We start from the raw sequence: 17,504 nt of genomic DNA, 5'->3' as shown, positions 1-17,504 counted from the left end.
GGCCTAGTCGGCCATCACTGGAAAGAGAGGCCCATTGGACTTGCCAACTTTATATGCCCCAGTACAGGGGAATGCCAGGGCCAGGAAGCAGAAGTGCGTGGGTTGAAGAGCGGGGGGGAGGGGGGTATAGGGGGCTTTGGGGATAACATTTGAAATATAAATGAAGAAAATATCTAATAAAAATTCCTTACCAAAAATAGTGTGTCCTTATTTTACTTTTTGTCTTCCTAATTTATTTACTTATTTTCCTTCTTGTTTAAATTTGAGACCTGGTTTTGTGTAGTCCACAACGACTGTATCTCACTACATGGCAAAGGATGACCTTGAATTCCTGATTTCTTCTGTCAGAGCTCTTGTAACAGTAAGGATGCAGGCCATATAGTGCAACACAAAGCAATGCCTATTGCATAGTCAAGCATCTCAACTTGGATACCATTCTTTAATGAGCTTCAGGGTGAGCTCTGTCACCTAGCACACTTTCATCTATGCCACCTGACCTTATGCCTCTATATTTAGTTTCTATTCACTTGAACTTCATTATTATAAATATTTAATAAAAGCTGAAATAACAATATGGTATAGAAAATAATTTTCAGCATCAATAATGATGAGTAGTATTTTCCACTGAGTTATATATATATATATATATATATATATATATATATATATATATATATATTTGCAGTCTTGTATCTTAAAATATGTAGCTGTGTGTCTATGCACATAACAGCAGCTGCCCAAGGAAGGCAGAGTTGTCAGATACCCCTGTCACTGCTTATAACTGGCTAGAAGCTGCCAAATGTGAGTGATATGAATCAAACTTAGGTCCTCTAAAAGAGAACTTAGCATTAAGTACCCAATCTCGCTGCACCTTCTCTCCAGCCCCTCATTCTAGTTTAATTCCAATTCAGTTTTATTTATGCAATTAACTTATTTTATAGAAATCCAGTCTGACTGGCTTCTAATGACCCTTAATCTTGCTTGTCATGTTGACCACATCTGGAATGAACTGAATTAAAACTTCTGGGCACATCTGTGATGGATTTACTGAATCAGATTATCTGAAGTGAGAGACATACCCTAGATGCTGGGTGCTCCTTCACAAGGGTAAACTAAAGAAAGAAAACTGAAGGATGAAACATTACATTTCTCTTCCTTATCATTCTGACCTGCAAGATCATCTATTCTGTTGCTGCTGCTGCTACTGCTGCTTTCCTTCGCTGATATCACAACAAGCTTCTTTGGGCTTCCAATGTATTGTGAAGACATGAAGCTTTCCAGAAGCTATGTCTATTGAGACAACTGCCTTTGTAGAATGGGCAGCTACTGCATTCTTGGGTTCTCCTGTGTGAGACAACCACTGTAGGACTACACAAATCTTATTATGAAGATATTACCCCATCTAATATATATATATATATATATATATATATATATATATATATATATATATATATTCATTCTACAGTTCTGCTCTTCTGGGGTATTCTGACTAATGTAGGTCTCACCATCTAAATATCCCAGAGAGAGAATAAAACATTTACTGAGGCAAAAGGAGACACTTGTTGTTGTTGTTGTTTGTTTTTCAAGACAGGGTTTCTCTGTATAGTCCTGGCTGTCCTGGAACTCACTCTGTAGACCAGGCTGGTCTCGAACACAGAAATCCACCTGCCTCTGCCTCCTAAGTACTGAGATTAAAGGTGTGTGCCACTACTGCCTGGCAAAAGAATTCACCACTTTTTTTTTTTTTTAAAGATTTACTTATTTTATTTATGAGTACACTGTAGCTTTCTTCAGACACAACAGAAGAGAGCATCAGATCCCTTACAGATGGCTATGAGCTTGGAATTGAACTCAGGACCTCTGGAAGAGCAGTCAGTGCTCTTAACCACTGAGCCATCTGTTAATTTACCCCATGAACCAGGTTCGTGATAAAGAGAGAATACGGCGCCTCCTTGTATAACTTTTAAACGTCCTTGGGGATAATAATAATAATAATAATAATAATGATAATAATGTAAAAAGAGGAATTGGGCTTGGGAGAGAGATATGTTGGAGGGTATTACAGAGAGAATAGGGTAAGAAAGTGATGGTGAATTAAGGTTAAAATTCATCATATCCACAAATGAAGACTCAGGTAACTCTTCATCAGTGTTGTCTGACTATATCTCTACCAGGGAAGAGATACTCTTCCATGTTTAGTTTGCTCTACACTTAGAGCATGATGACCATGATGCTCTAATGCTTATACACTGAAGACCACCTTATAAAATATGTCCTGTGTAAGACTGTGTCAGCAAGTAAATTTGCTACTTCTGATTGACTTCAAGTATCAATGGTGGGGGGGGAATCTCTTGATGTTTATACATATGCAAACACTTTAGAATATGTGCAGATTTTTCCCCACTTTACCTCAAGGATGATTTGGGACAAAGTCACCCATACATAAAAACATTGGTAGATAAGCTGATCTCAGAGACGATAAAAGTTTCCTTTCCAGGAACAGTGTAGCAGAGTTCTCTTTTGTACATCTGTCTAATAATTGTCATCATCAGGAATTTTTTTATTTTTGACACCTGTCATGACTCCCAAGGTAACACTCCAGTTATTTTGGTTATCTGGACTGGTGCAATGAGGTGGAAGAACAAAGCTTTTTCCCAGCGCATGAGACCAGGTGATTCTTTCTTTGTCAAAGAGCAAAATTCTCTATCAGGGTATTTTTGCAATTCCACATGATAGAGGATAGAAGAAAAGAAGAGAGAATGTAAGAGAAAATGTATCAAATGCAATACAAAAGTATATTGTCAGTCATTAGCCTGTCCCACTATGAAAAGAGCTTTCTAATTTCATCTCAAAGGCAAATAATAAAAAGAAAGGTTGTCCAGTTATTACCTAGATCGTGTTTTAACAAAGGCCTGCAAGACCATGTCCTGGATACTATTCAAGGCAATTTAAACTCATTCATCTTAATGTAAGATCTAATAGTACAGAGAGACTTCTCCCTATTCTATTGACTCTTATCTCTAGAAACTTAAAACAGCCCAAGAACTTATAGAACCTCACCAAATATCTGTTAATAAATATTAAGTGGAGAATGGCATAGTTATTAACATGTTGATGGAAGGCCATTTAAAAAATGAAAAAGATATTCTTATTTCCAAAATATCATGTGTATGAAAGGGAAGAGCAAAACAGTCAGCCCTAAATATACTTTATTTCTTTCTACCTGAATTTCTCTATATGCCTCATCCTGGTCAAAGACTAAATCTACTGTCTTGATGTCAGATTATAAGATAATGTAGATGTAGATGTTGGTAGGAATGCTATACTGTCTATAAGAAGACAATTATGTTTATATTTTAAAATTTACACATAATGATTAAAATATCTCTTGTATAACATATTTTGAGTTGGAATTTATACATGCTACGGAATGATGAACTCAAGCTGAAATATGTATTACATCTTACATTTTTTTGTTCATAGTGACAACACTAGAATCTACTCTATCAGCATTTTACAATCATGCAAAGCATTGCTAATGATGTAGTCACCACCATTTTATAATAGATCTCTTGATTCTTCCTATGCAACTGAGATTTTGTATCTTTTATCCAACATCTCCCTACTCTCTATAGCCTCCAGGACCCCAGAAACCAACATCATATTCTGTTGCTACAACTTGAATTTGGGGGAAAAAGACAATTTTTAGCTTCATTTTTGAAATATACTATGGACATTTTCATAACACAGTCTTTTGAGTAAGTCTATAAGCAGAAGTTTAACTAGTTAAAATTCTCCATGAAGTCAACTGTCCAGATAGCTCATCAGGTAAAGGTACCTGGTCCAAGACTGACAACCTGAGTTTAATCCCTGGCATACACAGTAGGAAGTTAGAAACAACAGTGAAAATTGTTAAGTTGCATTCTGGAATATAAATATTCACATAGCAAATAAATATAACTCAATTAAAAATTCCCAAGAATTTCTCAGAATCCTGAAATCCATGTAGAATGTTATCTCACAAGCCCAGACACAGAATTTTGTTTGCTCGGATCTTGTATATGCACTCTCATGAGAAATGGGAGGGATGCTCCATTCTAGCTTCTTGGAGGAGTTTTGCAAGTATATATTATATATATAGGTAAAGAGGTAAAGATACTGCTACTGCCACTTCAGTTGTAATTCAATGACTATGAAAAATGCCCAAATCTGGCTGATGTAAGCAATTTTTTTTTTTGTGGCAAGGACAGTCTTGTCTTCTAATTGTTCATTGTCTTTCAGGATTCCCCATATAAATTACTATATCATGTAAGTTACACAGATTGAAGTATATACACTTTGCGATTTAAAAAAAAAAATGCCCTTAAAGTTAAGACAATATGTAGTCACCACTAAATAAAAAGAAATATTTACAACTGATTTTCATTTGGTTTAGTTGAGGCCTTTGTTAATACAATTGGTTGTTGTACATCATTAGTTAATTAAAAAGGAATGCATAGTTGATAAGACAACTTCAAGGAAATATTTTACAAAATAGAAAAAATGTAGTTAGGCATGGATAGATTTTGTAGAAAATGTATGCATCCAAAGAACTGAGAAATGATCTGTCATGTTGTTACACAAGCCTAAAATCAAATCCTTAGTGCACTTAAGAACTGTTGATGACTGTTCCCACTCTACCTTAAAGTGACAGGAAAAATGTTCATCAAATTGATTTTGACAAAGGCAAGAAAGGACTTCCAATTGTAGCTGTCTACAGATAGCTGCATAACACCCTAAGTACAATCTTGTCATATCTGTATTGTTCCTTCCAGCGAGAGTATCTTGAGGGAACTTGACTCTTAGTGTGTGGAATTGTGTGAGAAGCTCTAGTTCACATGCTGAGGAACTTTTCAGTCATGTAACTATAGGCAGTAATTCAAAACATAATTACCAATAAAGGAATAATGGGTGACATTTGGAGAACCTAGTCCATTTTTAAATACATGCTTTCTTCCCTTCTTTATACAATGCCTTATGTAAATCTGTGCAAAAAGTTTCTGAAGAGAGCATAAAGCTTGAAGAGAGATATATGACCACATGGAAATACTAGCTCAGAAATTAGGAAGGGCAAAACTAAACATGACAACACTGTTCCTTGATTTTAGTGAGTGGGGTAGAAGGTTGTTGGCATACATTATCTCTGGACTCTGATAAAGGAAAGTTTCTACTCTTGGTATACAGATACCTGCTATTGTGGTTTGAATAAGGATGACACCCCCCCCCAACACACACACACAGATTCATGTGTTTTAATGCATGGTTCATAGAGAGTGGCCTTATTGGGAGGTGTAGCTTTTTTGGAAGAACTGTGTCATTGTGGAGGCAGCTCCGTGGTCTCATACACCCAAGCTAGACCTAGTGTAGCAGTCTCCTTCTGCTGCCTACAGATCAGGATGTAAAACTCTCATCCTTTCCCAGTACTCTGCCTGCCTGTATGTTGCCGTGCTTTGTGCCATGATGATAATGATAATAATCTAAACTATTGAAACTATAAACCCACCCTCAATTAAATGCCTTTTATACTAAGAGTTGCCATGGTTATGTTGTCTCTTCTCAGCAAAACAAAACAAAACAAAACAAAGCCATAAAACACCAAACAAACCTAAGACATCTTGTTTATTGAACCTGAGCCAGGGTTCCTTCAGCAAGGTGACTCTCACCTTCGGATTACTAATATAAATATCAGTCATGTTCTTTGTTTTTTTTGGACATATTAGTAGAAAAAAAAGTGAGGTACAACAATTATATTATATGAGATTTTTGATATTATGTGCTATATTGGTTTGTTTCTCTTTCATTTCTAAGAACCCTATTTAGCAGGACAGCACATTGCTTTGGCTTCTAGACTTGGTACGGAAACTATACCCTAAAATTGATATAATTTACAATGCTATTATTTAAAAAATTTGTAGCAGTTTATTTTCTTTCAAAAGCTCAAGGATCTTGGGTCTATAAGCATTACTCTTTTCAGTCCAATATATTCCGTCCTGTATTTTCCTCAGACTTGGTTAATTGAATAAAATATTTAAGCTGTTTACATTATGGAAAGTTTTTCTTTGTAATTCCACTATAGTGGATAGTTTTATTGGGTATATTATTCTACACTAGACATCCTGGTCTTTTAGGATGTTGAATGCATTGTTCCAGGCTCTTCTGGCTTTAAAATTTTGCACTGAGAAATCAGAGGAGGGAAACGGCAACAGGCCCACTTAGTTATGATGCCTATGAAATCTAACAGGACCAACTTGAAATTGCAACCCTAAGGATAAAGTCGTGGTACAAATACCTTAGCTATAACCAACCACTCTCTAGTTGGTCTAAAACCCATTAAACAGGAGGGAAATTCTTCCTGGCACTAGCCAACTACACCACCTAATGAAGTCATGGATCTTGGAGGAGTCCCTCCTATAATCACCTGTTTACTAAACCAGCAAAATCCCTAGACTCAATTCTAAATATGTGTCCTCAAATCCACAGGTAAATGAGTCTTCACACCTCATGAAGGAAACAGACAGAAACCACAACCTAACAAAATGCAGAATTAATGGAGCCAAGTACCAAGGACACATCTACAAAACAACGCCTGCACCTAAAGCTCAGGGAAATTTTAAGAGGATTGGGAAGAAAGATTCCCACACACAGAAAACCAGAGAGCTTTCTATGAGATTGCACCACTAAGTCCAATCAAGTATATACCCATAAATTCTCAAGAATATGGCTGCCTAAGCCTAAAGGGTGAGCTGAACACAGATAGTAAAAATAAACACGCCAAGGAAAGACCATGCGGCCTCAATCCTATATAAAGAACTACGGGAATCCTGAAATTGAAAGAAAACGAACAAAACAAAACAAAACAAAACACCTCTTCCCCAGAGAAGAGTATATCAATTGATTATTGAATACCAAATGGTCAACCCTGAAAACATATATACAAGTACCATTATAGAGAATGAGCAGGTTGTACTTATATAGTTAAGAATATATATCTTTCTATATGATACCATTAATGAAAAAAGAAGGCATGGATTTGAAAGAAAGCAAGGAGTGGTATATGGAAGGATTTAGAAGGAATAAATGAAAGGAAAAATTATATAAAGTGGGGATGACCCTGTAGGTAGACCAGTCTCAATTTACCTAGACCCCCAAGATCCCTCAGACACTGAGTCACAAACCAGGCAGCATACACCAGCTGATATGAGGCCCCCAACACATAGACAGCAGAGGACTGCCGGGTCTGGGTTCAGTCAGAGAAGATGCATCTAACCCTCAACAGACTGGAGGCCCCAGAGAGTTTAGAGGTCTGGTGGGGTAAGGGGTGGGATGGGGACATCCTCATGGAGAAAGAGGGTGGGGAGTAGGTATGGGATGTGGAAGAATTGAAGGGTGAATGGGGGGAATAAAATTTGGAATGTAAAATATAAATAAGTAAATAAATAAATAACTGATTTATCTATGGGAAATTTTTTAAAAGCTCAAGGCTCTGAATATACAGATATAGCTTATACATTTATTTATTTATTTATTTATTTATTTATTTATTTATTTTGGTTTTTCGAGACAGGGTTTCTCTGTATAGCCGTGGCTGTCTTGGAATGCGCGCGCATATGGTTTAAAAGAAAATGCCTCCCAAAGGTTCATAGGGACTGACATTACTGAGAGTGGGGTTGAAATCTCAGATGCTCAAGTCAGGCTCAGTGTGGCATTCTCTTCTCGTAGTCTGCCAATCTGAATTTAGAACTTTCAGCAACCTCTCCAATTCCATTTCTGCATGCATCCTGCCATGCTTCATATGAATATAGCCTCTGAACTATAAGCCAGCTCCAATTAAATGCTTGCCTCTATAAGAGTTGTCATGGCCATAGTGCTTCTTTACAACAATATAAACATAAATGTATATGATCTTCTTTAAATTTTACTTTTTAATTAATCATTCTATTCATTTACATCTCAAATGATATCCCACATTCTGGTTACCCCTGCACAAACCCCCATACCCTGATGCCTACCTCACAAATATCACATTCATATTTAGTAGTGTTTGATATGCAACCAATTCAATAGTTCGATTTAGATATATAAGCTGATTATTTGGAATTAACTTATAAAAAGACATGGGAAATCTATTTATTTTTATTTTATTTTGTCAGATGATTTAGATTACAACTTTGTAGAAGCCAAAGGTCATGATGATAATGATGCCATAAACAAAAAGGCCAGTTTTCGAGCATTTTTGACGACAGTATCAAGTTATCTTTGAGTGTCAGGGTCACAGGGTCTCATGATGATTAATGAGAAATGTTACTTTTCATGGCATGAAGATTTTTCCAAACCATTAATTCCAGAACTTAACACATTTAACACAAGGACAAGATATAGACACTATTGTTGACACAGGATTTTTAAAAGAAAATAAATCCTACTATTTACTTAGTAACTGCCTCGTTAGAGCTTGCAAGGTCATGTAAGGAATGGGAAGCTACGTATGAGGAAAATTAACTTGTTTAAAACTATCTAGTTAAGGAGATCTTCACATTCCTAAGCCAATATGAAGTCAGTTTTCAGAATGCATTTTGCAATTCGGGACAGCCATGTGTAAGCTATAGGTAAGGCATGCTTCAGAAGCCTGTAAACTCCTCTCAGCTGCCTTCCCAATCCCCCTTGTAAACTCTCTTCCAAACAGCCACAATGTCTCAGCTTCCCTCCATACCAAGCTCCACGACTTTTGTATTTCAAGTTGTATCCCCTGTGTGGGTAGCTGGTGTTAGAAATTTTAGATGACAGGACAGTCTTGTAAGAGAAAGGTTCTCAAACATATCTCCTCTCATCCTTTATATATACAGAGCACAGACCCTGATTACTGGAAGACTTTAGGAAATTTCTCTTAAAATTGAGAAGCCTGGTTTGTTCTTGGTGATTCACAGTTCAGGTCTCTAGAGGCTATTTGTTACTTGGTCTATTTGATACGTAGAGTCTGAATACAAACATACATCTTTTTATTTTGAGACACTTTTCTCTGGGTTTCCCTGTCTGGCTGTCCTGGAAGTAAGTTTGTAGAACAGGCTGACCACAAACTCAGAGATGTGCCTGCCTCTGCCTCCCATGTGCTGGGATTAAATGTATGAGCCACCAATGCCTAGCCCAGCACATATCTTTAAAAAGTATTAGGGAAGATCTTTTACTGTTGAACATATCAACAAATCCAAATAATTCTGTCCTGACTGGGAGTGACTACACACATTTAAGCTTTGTGAATCAAACCTGGTCAACTGACAGCATAGACCCATCTATCACTGAGCCTGAGATCTTCTACCTCTGACTTCTAGCTTGGTGCTAGAATGCTATATTCAACCAGCTATATTCTTTTTCAACAATTGGACCTGGGATATCAAAAGAGAAGGTCCTATCATCTATCGAAAAATACATTGAGAAAGTTGATGCTACAAAAGCCATTGGAGTCAAGGTGAAATCAATGCCCACAAACTTAATGAAGACCATGTCATGACACATCTGTGGAAACTCCACAGTGTTTTGAGGAAAGCTTGATTATCTGTTAACCACATTCTCTCCTCTTTTTTTCTTTGTCTTCTTTACTAATGAAATTCTCATTTTGTTTGTATGATAAGTGACTAGCCATATTGGTTGAATTATGAGGAAGACTAAGCCCCGGGACTTGGTAGACCCTTGGCTATTGATTAGAATTTCTATACATTTTTTATCAACTCAGCTCCATGGTAGCATATTAGTGGCTTAAAACCTATTAATGTGAAAGCATTTCAGCTACAAAAATCAACGAATACTAGCATCATGTTCTAGGTCTAAGTCAAATATTAGTTATGCCACCATTCAAAACTAACCAGAGGAATTTTGTTCCTTTTCTAATGATTGGTTTAGGAATGTGCAAGGGACTAAACAAGTTCTGTTCTGTAATGAGTATGATAAATAATAGACAGACGGATAGATAGATAGATAGATAGATATGTAGATTTAAAAAACAATTATGATAATAAAAGTATTGAACAAAAAAGATCTTTGCATCAACCAGATCAGGGGCTATTAATCTTTTCTCAAATACATTTTTTTAATTGTCAAGTTTTTAATTAAATAAAAATCAAGTTATTTTGAACATTCTTATAATTAGTCCAACTTTAAAATATTTTGTATATCTGGCACAATTGCTTAGTATGACTCAGTAGGCACACGTGCATCTGAATATTACAAATTAATCAGAGTAGGCTACATTCCATCAGAAAATCATAATAAACCTTAAGTATTCATGAGAAAGTGTGTTTTATTATGAAGGCACAAAACCACATTCTAAAACTGTCTTTTCATGAAAATTAAATAAGAAAACATATCATTTATTTTACATAGTTTTTTACTTGGTTAAGGTAAGAAAAGTGAAGAAAATGTTTTAGGTATTTTCTTTGATAATAAGATAACCAAAATCCAAATAATGTTTCTAAGCACAGGTTTCATGAGCCTCTATCCATTCTGTTGGGATTCTGTCCTGCACAGGAGAATTCTCTGGGCTTCACATGGAGTCTGAAACCCATCTCCTGCTGACATAGCTAAATATTTAGACTGTTTTGTAGATACCTTAGATTAGAAATATCAAATAAACATGTTGGGAGCTGAAATGCCATATTTAATTTATCTATCTATCTATCTATCTAACTGTGTGTATGTGTATTTTCCCAAGTGAAGATAAAATTTGTTGAAAAGCAAGTTTAAGAAAATCAAGAATATTAAACATATTGAGACATGTGGATTTATTAAAGGCAGAAAAAGCCTAACCCTTCCAGATCCTTCCTCCCATTATTCTTTTATAATGCATAGGAATATCTTCTAAAAACATAAAGACATTTGAGAACTAAAAATTCTTCCAGGAGTAAGACTCATTATACCAGATGGACCACCAATGGCATTCATGCCAGTAATGCATTTCCGCACTCACCCTCCAGACACTCAAATATAAAGGACCCTTTGTATTGTACAAATCAATTTTAGTAACCCTTAACCTACTTCCTAAAGTAGTTGATGAGATGGCACAGTACAAGAAGGCACTTTCCACCAAGCCTAAAGTTTTAACTTAGATTCTCAGAACTCATATGGTACAGGAAAGTGAGGGAAAGTTATCTTCTACATATGGACCATAGCATGTGCAGGTACACATGAATATACATGCAGGTAATTATGAAAGGAACATTGACAACATAATGAGTACCTATGGAAAGACAAAAGCATTACCAGATACAGCCAGAAAGTCGTCAATGCTGGTGATGTCATCCACAGCTTCAGTGAGGACGTGGATGTAGTGTTCCCATGTGCGCTTGTACATTTCCATGGTGTTTTTGACCACTTGACTCTTGGGTCTTGATGCCAAAGCAAGTGCAGCATTTATGATCTGTGAAGATATAGATGGTATGTATATAGTTACTTCCGTTGAAAATAAAAGCCAATGTGCAGACAGCAGGTACTGTTTTTCTTCCTCTCTCTTTATGATTCAATTTGAATATCCTAGCAACTAGGTAAATGGCATATATCACTATGTGCATTTTCTTCGTTTTGTTTTTTGTGATATCAATTTTATTAAGACTTCCTAATAATTTAAGTGTTTTTAAAGCCATCTACTGCATGACAACATCAGAGGGTTGCAGGATATAAAAATATAATGGGTGTCAGAATTCAAGAAGCTTGGATATTGCTCAATGTGAAAGATCACATATAATTATTATGTGATTTAAACTTGAATGCTATCAGTAAAAGTTGCAGAAGGGAGAATGCTTACAAAATAGAGAGATTATCTTTCATATAAGTGCTAAGAATAATCTTTGGGAAGAATGACACTTATTTAAGATGTATTCTTATTTTTGTGCATGTGTGTGCATGCCTCTGTGTGTGCTGACACCCACAGAGACTAGAGAGGATAAAAGGTATCCTGGAACTGAAGACACAGACTGTTGTGAGTGGACTTCTTGACCACCTTGCTTTCTCTCTGGCCCTGTAGTATGACATTTTTAATTGGGAACTTAGATTCACACAGGATCACGAGCCTGTGCTTGTAAAAATCATTAAATTAAGAGTTATTTGATGGTGGCGCGCGCCTTTAATCCCAGCACTTGGGAGGCAGAGGCAGGTGGATTTCTGAGTTCGAGGCCAGCCTGGCCTACAGAATGAGTTCCAGGACAACCGGGGGCCCACAGAGAAACCCTGTCTCAAAAAAAAAAAAAAAAAAAAAAAAAAAAAAAAGTTATTTGAAAGTAAATACTTCAATGTGCACATTAAATTACACATCCAATGATTACCTATCTCAAATAAAAATCTTTACATGTGAAGTCCTACTATAGGTTTTAGAATATGACATAGAAGACAATATAAGCAAATGCTACAACTTCTTTGGAGTTGATAATTGATAGGGGATATCAGTAAAATAGAAGGTCTGTGAGACATTTATGAAAACTAAGGAAAAAGTAAGGTCAAGCAGTATGGTGGTTGATAATGGACAGTGTGTTAAAATTGGACAACTTTGTATTGAAGTAGATATTTATTTAAATAACATCAACAGTAGTGGTGATGTTAAAGGCAAAGAAGATTTTTTTCAAGGATAAATGAAAATCCTTTGAGTATAGTAAGCCATTTTATTCAGAGCCTGAGTATGTAAATGGTGGGTAAGGAATTTCTGGCTTGTACCACAGGACTATGCCTATTTGGAATGCATCAAAAAGGCATTCAAGTATGTGAGCAATCTGTTTAGCACTATGCTATAGACAAGTAATGAGCTCAACACACTTAGCAAGTTATAGGAGTGAGAAAACACATGAGCTACAGTGGTGAAGGTAACAAAAAGGGTTTCCTAGGGCTTTCAACAAATTAAAGAAAATTAAGGGTAGGTCAAAGATTCCTGTCAGAAACACTAGGCAGTCATTAGTAAGCCCATTGAAAACAGTATATGACAGAGTCAAAACAAATCCACATACAAGATAGATAATAAGATATCATAAAGAAAGACATTTCATGAGATGTCATGGAAACATGCTAGAAATAAGTTCAGTGATTATATCCAGCAAAATTGTGGTCATCTCTGTGTGATAGAAGGTGAGGTGTTTTATTCTGTTTTTCTTTTGTTTCCATATGTTAGTGAAATTTCTAGAGTTTCTGTGGTGAATAAATGTCAGCTGTGTTGTCAGAATAAATGAACTCATCCTTGAAAGAAAGATGATGAATATAGTTTTTTTTCCATGAGAATTGTGAAGACTGGCAATAAGATCTTGATTGGGGACATGATCAGATGCTAAACAGCAGCCAGGGGTTTGAAGGTCAGAGTTGAAGAGATTTAGCCACTGGCTCTGTTATTACAGAGTTGACGTTCAAGCCATTTTCTCTCCATAGAAAAACAAACACACCGTGGATTCAAAGATTTAAACTAGCATTTCTTCTAAGGGTTATTTTTCTCTTAGCTTGTTCATATACTGAAGCAAATTGTGGTTGCATAGCCACAATCCGTCAGACTCCATACCTGACACATCACAGGTACCACCCCTATTGCCTTCTAACACATGCATAATCTCACCAGGAAAGAGGCTTGAATCTTGACAAATGCAACCAAACAGACAATGCTCTGACTTCAGCCTGTAGAAGAATCACAGATTCCTAAGCCACCATCCTCTAGTTTCTGGTTCAGTTGATTTGTGGTGAGGGAGGCTTCAAATTTGCATATCCAAGCAGTTCTCAGTTGAATTGACCATGATGCTGATCAGTCATGGGTTCAAAAAATAGGATTTTCCTCTGGCCTCAAGTATCTTGGTGTTAAGGCAATAAGGAATTAGAATTACTTGTGCCTTTCACATCAGCAACAATTTGAGAATCTCCCTCCCTGCTTCCAGGAAACTCAGACTTCAGGACTACAGAGCACAATGGCACTTTTTTTTTTGTCATCCTCATCCATCCAAATTTTAGAGCAGTCATCATCATGATACCCCCTTGTCCCCTGCTTCTTTTAAAACACATGGAAACAAGAGCCAGCCAGTTCTCACTGTTAGACACTATTTAGATGCCTTTACAGCTACAACACTGAATCCTTAGTCACGTCACAGGTGGGGAGACCAAGGAAAAGAAAGGTCTCATACCGGCTATTTAGCTAAGAAATGGTACTCAGGATGTAAACTCAGCAACTGCCATGACAGAGCTAGTTGTCCTTCCTGGCAACATGTCATTCAAACTCCTTCATGTCATTTCCCATCCTGTTTCTTGATATCGAAAAACAACTTGACAAGTACAAACTATATTTTGAATTTCACCTCGGGGGAAAAGATCATATCCTTTCACTACCTAAAACTGTGTTGCTATCAAGCATTATTTCCACCATTTGTTCTGTAAAATTCAACAAAAGCCTGCGTCACAGCTGTGTGTATTTAACTGCTCTGCTGCTACCTGAGACCATATCACCATTGCTCTTGAGACAGTTGGGAGCAGGTGGCATTAGGCTTCTCACTCTCCAATACTGATGGTCACTCTTGAAATTTGTTATAGCAAGAACCTTTCTTAAGCTCCCTGTAGTGCTACCAAAAAAAAAAAAAAAAAAAAAAAGATAGGATGGAACTATAGCATACAACACTTAAAAATAAGGATTACTACCATAACCTGATGATAAGAGGGATAATGTAGGATATATTCCGGAAGTGCCTCTGCATGGAAAGCATTTTCTGTTTCACGAGGAAAGGTATCTCAAAAGAATGCAATATGAAAAATAGATAGCAACTCATAGGGTAAGGGGTGGTTTGTTTGTTCATTTGTTTTAAAGAAGTAGTCACAGCAAGATAGAGCCTAAATCCATTTCTTGGAGAATGTTCAGCTGATGCACAAGGGGTATAGTGTTGGGATTAAAAACAGGAATAGTGATGCATAAGGAAAGAAGAGACCTTGGCAATCAAAGAAGTGTGCAGGTAAGACAAAGAGGAAATAGAAAGGGTGACTTAAGGGAAGAAATATGTCTTGGGGAAAGAGGTAGAAAACCAAGATGTTAAAAGGTCACATGATAAAGATTATCTCCAAAGTTCAGGGTAAAAGGAGAGGTCTGAATAACAAGATGCCACGGAACAGCTGTGTTGGCAGACAACCTGCCCAATGCGATCATTAGTTTAATGGTCAACCTGAGACAGGAGAGAATCACCCAGGATCGGAGTCTCAGTGAAGGACTAAAGTTTACATTGGAATGGCTTGTGAATATCCTGTGGGAGTGTGCCACAATTTAGTTAATTGCTATAGGAAGTCAAGCCTACTGAGAGCAGGACCAATCTTTGGAATTCTCAGCGGTAAAGGAAGCTAGCTGAACAGGAAGCAGACCACTCTGCACTTACTTCTCTCTGCTCTTGGCTGTGGATCGAGTGTGACTGCTTGCTTCCAGCCAACACGAGTACTCTGCTATGATGAACTGTGACCTGGAATTGTAAGCAGAGCAAACCCCTTCTTCTGCCCAGGTGCTTTGCATCGTGGCATTTTTATCACAGCACCAGAGATACCGCAAGAGCACTTAGCATAAACAAAGGCGTGGTTTCTATTGCCAGCTGACGTACACCAGTCATGGTGACTCACGAGGTGGAGGCAAAGGGATCAAGATCTCATGGCCATGCACTGCCACATAATGAGTTGGAGGATAGATTGTTGAAACAAACAAGAAGAGATGCTTTTAGATGTTCAGATTCACTAGCCATAATGACTGCATTAAAAAAGTGCCCTTTCCACTCAGCAAGCTAACGCCTACACCTTGCTAAAATTCTTTCAATAGAATATTACAGGTAGAAAGCTGAATCCACTTGCTTAAAAACATTATGTCGACATTCTTTTCTTTTATTTCTTTGCCTGTGAAGGAAAAGCACCTTAAATTTTAAGGAAATGCACTGTAACTCTGGCTATAACTCCGGTGAGGTGCCCCTTGACTTCAGTTGTAGAGTTTTATTAACCTATTAACTTACAATATACCTTTGTGTACACCGCAAAAGTTCATGTCTCTAGTGTTTCCTTGTTGCCACAATTGTACAACTGTGTGCACACATGTCTGTGTTGAAATGATGGCGTCTCAGCCAGGCATGCCTTGAAAATACTGTGCAAAAGCTGCAGTGGGGATCTGGAGCCATGAATATATGACAGGTGATATTTTGTGAGAACATTTTCGGTTCAACTGCTGATCCAATTTATCTGATTCGATGATGCTGTATTCTGTGAGAAAGCTTTATCCTGCTTGACTCTGCTGATATTCAGCTTAAATCTAAAAGCAGACACATTTTGGAAGATGTACTAACCCTCTTGAAGATGGAAAAATATTTCTCCTGAGTCATATTTCTGGCATTTTAGCTATACACACTGGACAAAAAAAAATGAACATACTTCAGTCTTCTTCATATTTAGTTAAATTTTCAAATGAATTCCCTTGCTTTCTAAGATGTTCTCTTTTCTTTTGATTATGGAGGAGATGTATATATGTTAAAATCACCCTGGACCTGGCAATTACCTGGTAGTCAGTTAGCATTTAAGGGTGTCTTAAAAATTCTGGCCCTTATTATATTTTCACTAGACTGTTTTTATATCCTGATGAAAGTACCCTACTTCCTGCTTCTATTTTCTCAAAATCACGTTCTATACTACAAACATATTTCTCTCTTAAATTCAGAGAGGATCATGCCTCTTACCACTCCTGGCAACTTCTGGTAGAAAAACAGCTAACTAAAAGCACACTCTAAATTCCCTTTCCTGGTAGGCCTCCTCGGGCTAGCCTCATCTAAGATGCTTCCTTATAGCATATTGCCCACTACCCTGTCCAGTTCAATTCCCAGATCCTAGAACACACAGTAGCTCTGTGATTTTGCTATGATCATCACATAGATCTCATTCCTTCTCCTTCTCTAGCTCAGGAGATGAAACAAACTTTACTTATAATGATGCAAGGAAATGTCACTACACATCATGAGGATGAAGTCTCCCCCAACCCCTCTGCCCAACCAAGCAGATCTTCTCCAGGCTTTAAATTACCCCTTCCCTGTAAAGCAAGGAACAGTTTTTCCACTGGGCAACTGTAGTTTGTTGTTGGTTTTCCCTAGCTCCTAATTCCCCATTTCCTTTCTGTCCCTAACCTTATCACCCCTCTTGTTCACATGTCACATTTGAAATTTTTAAATTTGTTGATATATAATATAATTATATTTTCCCTTCCCTTTCCTCCCTCCTAATGCTCCCAAATACTTTTTTAAACTTATGCCCTCATTTGTAATATATACATATATATTAGCCCATATAGTGCTAGTACATATTTTTTTCATTGTATACATTTATATAATTTTATTATATATATGATTATAAACTACTAGACCATATAGTGTTTTATATATATACATATTATACACATTTATAAAATTTTATTGTATATATATATTATATATGAATATAAACTACTAGGCCATAAAGTG

The 17,504-nt window shown here is 36.8% G+C and overlaps 1 protein-coding gene across 6 annotated transcripts in view; it reads right to left on the bottom strand.

Moving 5' to 3' along the window:
- The window catches only part of Ctnna3 (catenin alpha 3), a 1,468,839-nt gene that overhangs the window by 465,695 nt on the left and 985,640 nt on the right, over positions 1–17,504 (bottom strand). For all 6 annotated transcript variants that reach the window (XM_021173456.2, XM_029482772.1, XM_029482775.1 and 3 more), the window contains one exon: positions 11,293–11,449. In XM_021173456.2, the coding sequence (XP_021029115.1) occupies positions 11,293–11,449 (157 nt within the window). The remainder of the gene's footprint in view (positions 1–11,292; positions 11,450–17,504) is intronic.

This window comes from Mus caroli, chromosome 10, assembly GCF_900094665.2.
Source record: "Mus caroli chromosome 10, CAROLI_EIJ_v1.1, whole genome shotgun sequence".
Taxonomy (NCBI): domain Eukaryota; kingdom Metazoa; phylum Chordata; class Mammalia; order Rodentia; family Muridae; genus Mus; species Mus caroli.
This window is presented reverse-complemented; position numbering and strand designations above follow the sequence as displayed.